The 10,181-nt window shown below is 50.9% G+C and overlaps 1 protein-coding gene across 3 annotated transcripts in view; it reads left to right on the top strand.

The window, feature by feature from the left end:
- Nucleotides 1-329: 329 nt before the first annotated feature.
- Nucleotides 330-10,181, top strand: part of AMPD3 (adenosine monophosphate deaminase 3) — a 62,268-nt gene continuing 52,416 nt past the window's right edge. Inside the window, exon 1 of one of the 3 annotated variants that reach the window (XM_012456672.3) lies at nt 330-440. In XM_012456672.3, coding sequence (XP_012312095.1) covers nt 335-440 — 106 coding nt within the window. In that variant the 5' untranslated portion in view covers nt 330-334. The other 2 variants (XM_012456675.3, XM_012456673.2) reach the window with 2 other exon arrangements.

The following is a 10,181-nucleotide window of genomic DNA, read 5'->3' as shown; positions in this document are numbered from 1 at the left end:
TGTTATCATTCAACAAGACTGGAAACACAGAAGCAGGTTCTGGTGTTTTCCCAGGAAGCAATGAGGAGTTTGGGCTGGACAGCTTCTAGGAAGCTCTAGAGGAGATGTTCCCTAGGCAGTTAGATTCCCCATCTTCAGCAGCCCGGGGGCATTCTGGGCTGGAGATGAAGTTCAAGAGTCATCATCAGGCAGGTGGTTGTTAAAACCATGGGAGTGGCTGAGATGCCCAGAGCGGGCCTCGGAGTGGGAGAGGGGGCTGGCACGGTGGGACCCTGGGGTGGGACCACAGAGAAAAGCCAGGCCATAGAGGCTGATAAGCTGTAGGTACCCAAGTATGCGAAAAATTCGGAGGTGGGGGCCGCGGGTGCCAACTCTGGAAACTGCACTCCAGGCATTCCAGGAAGGAAGACGTGGTCAGCAGGCTCAGATGCTGGAAAGAGGTGAGCGAGGGAGGCTGCACGGCACCCAGTGGCTTTGGCAACTAGGAGATCATTCGGGACTTTGACGGGCGGGTGAAGGCAGAGCACGGAGGGTTGGAGAGGGAGCGTGTGCGTGTGGTGTGTGTGTGGTGTGTATGTGTACGTGTTTGTGTGTAGGGATCCAAGTGACCAGAAGGACACCTGGAAGGAAACCGATGCTTGCGGGTTGCTGCAGCTACAGGAGGTAAGTCACTTGTGCGGGGCCGAGACCCCCCCGTCCCGGGAAAAGTTCTGCGGGGAGGGGAGGACTTCGGGCCAGCCCGGGCGGCTGTGCGGGAGCCCGGCGGGGCCAGCGCAGTTGAGGTCCGGGGAGCCCGGCTGGCATCTGCCCCGGGCTGCGGCGCGGGCCCCGCGGAGCCCAGGCGGCGACGGGCGCTTCCGGCCAAGGGCCCTGGCGGCAGCCGCGCCCCTGCTGCTCTCAAGTTTCGCGTTGGCCGCGCGGCCTGGGCGCTTCAGGTAGCGGCTGGCAGGCCCGCGCCCCTGGGCTCTCTCCGCTCCGCGCCCAGGTAGGGCACCGACGGGGGCTGCGCGCGGCTGGCCGGCTTCCTCCCTGCGGAGGCGGCCCTCCCTCCCCCCGCGGGGCCCGCCTGGTCGGGGCTCCGCAGCGCTGCACCCTCGGAACGCCTGGCCCCCGCGCCTGCTGCAGGTCGCGGCCTGTCCAGCCCCGGCCCTGGCTGGCCTCAGTGTCCGGCAGCCCCTCTCCGCCTTGCCCAGCGCGTCACCTTTGCTCCAGCCCTGCGGCCAGGGCGCCCCCTTCGGCCCGCGGCGCCCCGTTCGGACCGCGGCATGGCCCTGTCCTCCGAACCCGGTGAGTGCGCGCGAGGCTGCGCTGCTGACCTTGGGCTAGCCCCGCGGACCCTGCGGCCCAGGCAGGAATCAGCAGCGCCCTGGGGTCTGAACCGTGGCTCTCGCCTCCCGGCTTCCCTGCTCGCAGAGGCCTTGGCGCCAACCCTGGGCTCGTCCCTTGCCTAGTCTCCTGTCCCTGTCCCTGCCCTTGCCCCTGCCCCTGCCCCTGCGGTGGCCCGGGCTCCAGCGGCCTCAGGTGAGCTTGCAGCATCTCGATTCCCTGGCGGCCTAGAATGGAATCGCAAGGTTTCGAGAAATGAAGGGACCTGGGGCTTTCCGCCCCTTAAGTGCCTGGGCAAGTTTCTAGGTGCTTGAGGACTGGCTAAATGTGAACAGCTGAGGTGGACTTCTACCTGGAGGCTGGGGATGGATGGACTGGATGATAGGGTGATGAGGTACTTTAAGTTCTTCATCCTTACCTCTTTGGCTCTCTCCCAGCAAGGGAGGTGTACAGCCTTGGGCTCTGGCAGTCTCCTTTCTGCCCTTGATCTTCTGGTAGCTGCTTTGCCAGCAGAGCTGCTAATGGCTGGTCTAGGCTGGCAGAGGTCCCTGGAGAGAGTTTTGAGAGGCCTTGGAGTAGGAGAGGCTTGCTAACTAGAGTATCACTTCCCCCAAACTGTATGTGGCTGAAAGCTTGATGGTGACACATTAGCAAAGGAGCTGAGTGAAAGCAGGCAGCACAAGGAGGGATTTTAGCATGGTCTTGAGCACTTGTTGGCTTTCCCTCTGGATGTGGTGACCAACATTTGGCCATCTTCATGGAAAAGCTGCCTGCAGCTGGAACCTGCAGCTGGAACCCGCAGAGGAGAAATTCTTTCCCTGGCTGTGCAGCATCAATGCGGAGTGTTAGTGGAGCCATTGAGCCAGGCAGACAGAGCCTCTGTCACTTCGCACCTCTGGAAGTGTTGACAGCAGGTCTGGAGTAGTTGGCCTGGCCTGGCTGCAGCTCCATGGGGCCTGGCTTGCTCTGAAGATAATGATATGGGGCTGCCCTCTGTAGGAATAATGACACTTGCATGGGTGGTTGCGGGGAGACTCTGACATCTCAGCTCCATCCTTAGCTCAGTCTGAGTCTTCTAAGGTTCTCCTAGCTCTCAGCTGGGTCAAGAAGTTCTTTGAGAGATGAGGCTTGTTTTTTTTCTCCCCTACACTAGCTGGATCACTTTTCAAATGGTCTCAGAATCAATCTCGGCTCTTGAAAGTGTCATGGGCAGACAACATGTAGCCTTCGGATTAACAGGGAGATACCCTTTCTCCTCTAAAGCTGCTCATTGGCCTCCATGATTCTTCCACCAGGTATATTCATCTCTTAGTTCTTCTGTATTCTGGTTGCATATCTAGGACAACAGACAATTGCTTTGGGCTTTTGATTTGTAAGGAACTGACTGGGGCATGGGAGGCTGAGCTCATGGCTGGAGTCCTGGCTGCGCACAGTCACTGACAAGTACCATTCATAGGGGAGAAGGATGTTCCTCCTTCTGATCTGGCTTCACATTTAAATATGTTTTCCTTCTTCCTGCACCCAGGTAATAAAAACTTGGAAGAGTGCCAGGCACATGATGGTGCTCAATAAATAAGGTTGAATAAAAGGATTCAGTGTCTGGATGAAATTTCATGTTCATTTTCCCAGTTGTACTCTCTCGTATCTGATATCATAATGATGATAACAATGATGTTCGCAGATCATACTTATAAAGCACATACTCTGTGCCAGGTACCAGTCTAAACACTTTATGTATGCTTGTTGTCATGGCAACTTTGAGACTGGATTTTATTATCCTCATTTCATAGGGAATAAAACTAAGGCACAGAAAATTTATTTAACTTGCCCAAGGTCATGCAACTAAGTGGTAGAACAGGATTGAAATCCAGGGAGTCTAGCTGGAGTCTATTTTTTTTTTTTTCTGTTGGAGATGGAGTCTCACTCTGTCACCAAGGCTAGAGTGGCAGTGACACAATCTTGGCTCACTGCAACCTCCACCTCCCAGTTTCAAGCGATTCTCCTGCCTCAGCTTCCTGAGTAGCTGGGATTACAGGTGCCCATTACCACACCAGGATAATTTTCATGTTTTTAGTAGAGACGGGGTTTCCCCATGTTGGCAAGGCTGGTCTCAAACTCCTGGCCTCAAGTGATCTGTCCACCTTGGCCTCCTAAAGTGATAGGATTACAGGTGCGGGCCACCATGCTTGGCCCTAGTCTGTTTTTAACCCTACATGGTACTGATTTTTGAGATTGCCATAGGTAGATTGATCTATTATAATTAGCTCATTCACTCATTCATTGTTTTAGGCATTCATTCATTCAACAAATACTTGTTGAAGTTCACCATATTTCAGGTATGGGAATACAATTGTGAATGAGACAGGCAAGATTTGTCATGGAGCTGATATTTAGCTGGTGAATTCCCTTTGTCCAACTCCTCGTGTGAGTCACACACACCTCACAAATGAGAATGAAAATGAACCCCTCTAGGCAAGCTCATGCCTGGCTTTTGGGGAGGAGACTGATATCTTTCTTGATGAGACATAATTTGATTCCAGCCTTTCCTGTCTTTTAGAGTTTGTAAGGAGTGCTTAAGCAATAAAAGGGAATGCAGTCTAGTCTCTTGGGCAGGAGAAGCAGGCCCTGTGTCTGGTTATCATAAATTGTCTTGGTGTTTGTTTGAAAGGGAAATATAGCTTTGAGCTTGGGATCAGCTCTCTTCAGTCCACAGAGACGTCTTGGCTTCAAGAAGCAGCAACAAGAAGCCTAACAAGTTAAGCTCAAGGAGGAATTGTGAGGTCCTGAGAAGAACTTGCTCTTCTGAGACAGAGCTGTAGTTTTCTCCAACCTGCCCGTGTTCTGGAGGGTCTTCTCTCTCTTTGGCTTCAGCAAGACCCTTGGTCATTGTTACAACCTGTGACATCTTAGTGGAGTTGCTGCTGGTTTCTGTCTGGACCTGATGCAATGGGTCTCACACGTGTAGCTGGGCTCCAGGAAAGCAGCTGTCTCTAAGTTGGAAAATGAAGACTCAAGGTGGAAGGTGTTTCCCAAAGCCCATGCCACAAGATCCTAATAGGTGTGTTTTTCCTATGACAGCAGTTCTAGGATGGTCAAATAAGTGTGTTGGGTTAAACAAAGTTAAGCAGCTTTCTTTACTGCAGGACTTCTCAGGTGTTGAATCTGCTAGTAGAAATCGTGCATGAATACTCATAAGGGACTATAGGATGCAGTGTTTTCCAAGCCTTCTGACCTTTCATGTTCTGCAGACTGCGCTTTGAAAAATGCTTATTTAGACTAAGGCTAGCTGGGATCTGATTAAAGGTGCAGAATAAAATTCACTGAATGTGTTGGACTTAAATCTTTGGGCTGGAATCCTCCCATTGCAGTCCCCACTCTACCTCCCCCTTCCTCAAAACACTAGCAGAAAAAAAATCATTTGCCCTTCCTCCTTCTGGAATGACAGTACTAAGGGCTTGGATTTTTTTCTCATGCTGTAAGTTCATTTAATTATTTAATGAATAAGTATTACCCTCCCTCTAGGTTGCTTGTAGCCTGCTGATTGCACTGTTTATGAAACAGCTGTGAGGACAGGTGGGTCGTAATCTCTGGGTAGCTAAAGCCCAGCAACAGCCTGAGGATCATGTGTCAACCCTGTAATACTGCTCTGTGCACACAGGAATTATGATGTGGGCTCAGCAAGGCACAACCTCACGATTGGACATGAGGAGGTGACTCAGGCCCAAGTCAGGGTTACAGCTAGCCTCCCGGTAAACAACTGACCCATCCTTCCTGGGCTCCTCTCCCCAGGATTTCAACAGCACCACAGAAATAGCCATTTTGCTCACGGTTATTTCCCAGACCCACACGATTTATCTAAGTCACTGGGAGGCCGTGTGTCTGTTCCAAGCCTTCCCACTCTCCTAAAGGGCAGATGAAGATCAGAGCTTTGCACCCTGTGATGCCATTTTAATCAACCCTGCTTGGTTTTAGAGGACTGCTCCTGTGGGTCACTTAAGGCAGGCTCCACCTTCCCCAGGAGGAGTGGCAGAATCCAGCCAGCGCTCCGAGCTGGAGGCCCACGTGGGAGCCGCCAGCGGCTGTAAGCAGGGGAGGGTTTGGGGTAGGCTCTGGTGGGTCAGTTGGGGTGTACTCCTTTTCTTTGTGTGTGGATGGGGGCAGGGGTTCTGGTAAAGCTTGTCAGGCTTCGCAGCCACCTGTGATGTGGGCTTCTTTCAGGGAAGAAAGGAAGGAGTGGGATGGGGCTGTCAGCTTTTCATCCTAGCCTGCCCCTTCTGCTGTCTGCCTCTGAGCTGAGGCAGTTCCCTCTCCCTGAGTCTCTGTCCTTCCCTGGGAAACGTAGAAGCAGTTCATGGTCCTTCCTTTCCAGAGGAGGAGGAGAGGGAGGGGATTGTATTAGCAACTGGGATTGAAGCTTTCCCTGCCAGTTCTGGGGTGCCCTCGGGAGGGTTGCCTTAGAGGGGGCTTTCTGAGAAGAGGCAGGGTGGGCTGTGCCTGAGACAAATCCCCTTGATAAAATGAACCCAGTTGCCAGGCCAGGCCTGAAGTGGGTTCAGAACGGAAGCAGCAAATGTGATGGTATCGCTCATTGCAACTCAGCTTTCAGGAGGAGGCTGGGCGTTAGAGGGAGGCTGTGGCTTATCTCCTGCAGCTGGGTAGGATGGCTGAGTTTACTGTTGTAATGTGGAAGCCGCCGCCTTAGTTTCTTCTCGTGAGAGCTGTGAAGAGGGCCAGAACACTGTATTCAGGATACCACAGCCATTTTGCCTTGGATAACTGGCATTACCTGGGGACTTCAGGGCTCCTGGAAATTTTCCACTTGTATTTCATATTCACGGAAGAATTTCCTGCCCAGGCTTTTCCTGCTCTGGCTCACTGCTGCTCGCAGATATGCAAAACAGAGACCTCCCACCACAGCCGGCAGACAGAACCCAGCCAGCTGTAGGCACACACTGACTCAGCTCAGCCTCCTGGGCGGCAGGCAGCACCTGGCCCGGGTGCATCACTTGTGTGGCATCCTCAGAACCAGTCATGGAGCCGGGCTCAGGTCTGTGTCGGGGCTTCTGTGAGGGGAGACTGGCAAAAGTAGGAACCAGCTTCCTTTGTGTAAGAAGGGGATTTCAGTGGCACTGGGCTTCCTTTCCGGAGGAGCTGTGACACCATGAAAAGTTACTGTTTGTTGAAACTGGCAGTGTTTTAGAACTTTCTAACTTTGGGACACTTCTTCAAGCTCATCGGAGTGTGTCGCATGTGACAGTGAGATAAGCTGTATCACTGGCTGACTGATGCCGGTGAATTCAGTTAAGTCTCCCAAGCCTGCTGGCTTCAGCTGACAAATGATTGGAAGCCAGGTGTGAACAGGCAGCTGTAGCTGTAGCTCTGCTTGGTATCTGTAGAGTGGGCTTTCCTTGGCATGCCTGGCCTGGCAGGTGTCTGGAGGGTCTGAGAGAGGAGACACACTGGAGGGACGGGTTGGCAGGTGGGAGCTGTCTGCCAAGGACATCCAGAAGGCAACAGATGTGTGGGCAGCTACTAAGGCTCACAGCACCCCAAGTGGGTTACTTGGTCCATACTAAGATATAGAATGAATTCTTCTGTTGTTGTTGTTGTTTCTTACTTTGTTTTTTTTTTTTTTGAGACAAGGTCTTGCTCTGTTACCCAGGCTGGAGTACAGTGGTGCCATCATGACTCACTGCAGCCTCCACCGCCGGGGCTCAAGCAATCCTCCCACCTCAGCCTTCCAAATAGCTGGGATTGCAGGTGTGCACCACCACGCCTGGCTATTTTTAAATATTTTTTGTAGAGACAAGGTTCTGACATGTTGCCCAGGCTGGTCTGGAACTCCCGGCCTCAAGCGATCCTTCCTTCTTGGCCTCCCAAGATGCTTGGATTATAGGCATGAGCCACTGTGCCTGGCCTCGGAATGAATTCTCTACCAACTATTTGAGACACTGGTAGTAGTTCTGCAGAAGATTTATATGGTTTCTGTAAAACAAAAAGCGTTCTGTATGGTAATACAACTCTATGATCCTGGAGTTTTTAATGAGGCTTGTGAATGTGAGTTGAGGGGCTGTGGAATGCAGCATCTCCCAATAACTGACCACAGGACCTGTTTTACCAGCAACAGGTATCAATTTTTTGTGGCATCCAGTTTGGGAAAGGTAGATTTGGGAAAGCTAAAGAGAAAGGAAGATCTTTTATAGAAAGCTGTGTCCTGAAAAGTGTTTAGTTAACTGGCGCAAGCTAAAAATGCCTTGTATGCTGGGTGTGATGGCTCACATCCATAATCCTAGCACTCTGGGAGGCCAAAGTGGGCAGATCACTTGAGGCCAGGAGTTCGAGACCAGCCTAGCCAACATGGTGAAACCACATCTCTACTAAAAATACAAAAATTAGCTGGGCGTGGTGGTGTGTGCCTGTGGTCCCAGCTAGTCGGGAGGCTGAGGTCGGGAGGCTGAGGTGGGAGGATCACCCAAGCCTGTGAGGTCAAGGCTGCAGTAAGCTGTGATTGTGCCACTGCACTCCAGCCTGGACAACAGAGACCCTGTCTCAAAAAAAAAAAAAAAAAAGCTTCATGAGCAGACATGGCAGGATCTGGCATAAGAGCCCTCAGACATCAAGGACTTCCCTCCCACTCAAATACCCATCACTGAGGGAGCCTGGTGGGGGGTGTCTGGGTCATCAGGCCTGTGTGTGTCTGTGGGCGCAGAGGAGGTAGGAGGGTGCTGGTAGTGGTGAACGGCTTCTGTCCAGGGTAGGAGCTAACGCAGAATAGGTCTCAATGATGAAACTCCAAACCTGCCTCTCACTCCTGTGGGTTAGGTGGGAGGGAGCCTTAATTGCCAAAACCTGCCAGAAAAATAAGTTTGATTTGTTTTCTTATTTTTCTCTCTTTTCATGGAGTCTTAAGTCTACTCATTTTCTTTCTATTCTCTTTGTATTTGCTCAAAATGGCATTGTAATAGCATTCATCATCAAAATAAAATATCCTCTTACACACAGGCAGCTCTGCCATCTGCTCATTTTGAGTTTGTGAATCTCTTGCAGGCCTTGTCCATAAAGGGTTGCATTTTCCTATCTCTGTAAATAAAGCATGGGTATAGTTTTATGTATTAATTTTTTCATTTACTGTATTTTTGTTTTTTTTAAAAAATGTGATTGCACTATTCTCATAATTATAATTCTGATTGCTTAACATCTTTTTCAAGTGAGTATGCTCTAATTTGGGCATTTTAAAGCTATTTATGTAAAGAGTGTAGGTAAATATCCTCGTGCTTTTCATTTCTAAGATTCCTTTTTTTAAAGAAACTTCTAGAAGTGAACTTGCTTAGTCAAATGGTGTGGTGCTTTATGGCATTTGTGGCCTTTTGCCTGGGCCTGTTTGATGTCTTCTGAGATGCGACATGAGGTTTTGGGACAGTGCCCTTGACTTACGGCCTTGGAATAAGTGGGGAGGTGAGGATCCAGCTTTGTTTCAGCCTGATGGAGCCTCCTGGGTCTGGTTCTTTGTGCCGTTCCAGCCTTTCTCTCCCTTGCCACCTTCTCTGATCGCTGCCAGCTTCCCCCCTCTCTGCTATCAAGACATGGAAATCTCTACAGTCAGCTTTGTTCCTCTTCCTCTTTGCAGAGGCCAGGACTTGCTGCCTTGGTGTCTGCTCCCCAGACAGTTATGTGCTGAGAGGCTCTTCCCCACTGGCTCCCTCCCACACCCCCCATCAGGGAGAGGCAGGTCCTTGAGTCTCAGAGTTAAGGGAGCCGCAGACTTCGCTCTGCCTGCCTGTTACTAGCCTGCTTTCCTCCTTCCTGTCTGTGTCATGACTTAGCCCCACATGCCACTCAGAGCAGAAAGCCCTCCTCAGGCACCGGAAATCTCTCTGTACCTAGAATTATGCCACTTAGAGCTGAGAGGGCCTTAGAGACCACTTAGTTCAATCCCTTTATCTCACAGATGAGAACATTGTGAGGCCGGAGAATGACTGTCCCAAGATGGCCCAGCGCGTTCCCCTCTCCTGTAGCTGCACTTCTCCCTGCCAGATGGCAGCAGGGCTCTGTCTCACTTCCATCCTTGTCTGTCTGGTCCACAAAACCGCTTCTCTCTTTAAACCAACCTTAAAGAAACTGTGGTCATAGATAGACAGGAAACTTCTCTTCCAGAGCTGTTCCCAGTGAGGGTGGTTTGTTGAAAAGGGTGCAGTATTCCATCCATTCCACAAATGTTATGCTGGGGACTGTAGGGAGCCCCTGCTCGGACACCTACATGGACAAAGAGAAGCAGCACAGCATGGTGGGTAAGGGCACAGACACAGCAACCAGGTGCCTGGGTTCAGATCCCTGAGCCGAGAATCAAGAGAGGAAAGGGATGGGGGAGAAAGGCTGAGAACAGCACGAATCTCCGCTAATTTATTAAAAGTGTGACCCTGGGCATGTTAGCTCTCTATGCCATCATTTTCTCATCTGTCAAATGGAATAATAAGATTAACTGAGTTAATAAGTATGAAGTTCTTTGCAGATATATATATATATATTTTTTTTTTAAATTGAGACGAGATCTCACCCTGTCTCCCAGGCTGGAGTGCAGTAGCATGTTTGTGGCTCACTGCAGCCTCAACCTCCCTGGCTCAAGAGATCCTCCTGCCTCAGTTTCCCTAGTAGCTGGGATTACAGGCATGCATCACCATACCTGGCTAATGTTCTTATATTTTTTAGAGATGAGGTTTTGCCATGTTGTCCAGGTTGGTCTCAAACTTCTAGGCTCAAGCAATCCTCTCATCTTGACCTCCCAAAGTGCTGGGATTACAGGGGTGAGCCACCACACCTGATCTCGGAGTGTACATTTTTTTTGTTGTTTTTGAGGC

Source organism: Aotus nancymaae, unplaced genomic scaffold, assembly GCF_030222135.1.
Source record: "Aotus nancymaae isolate 86718 unplaced genomic scaffold, 86718_ANA_hifiasm-v0.15.2.pri h1tg000059l, whole genome shotgun sequence".
Lineage (NCBI taxonomy): Eukaryota > Metazoa > Chordata > Mammalia > Primates > Aotidae > Aotus > Aotus nancymaae.
This window is presented reverse-complemented; position numbering and strand designations above follow the sequence as displayed.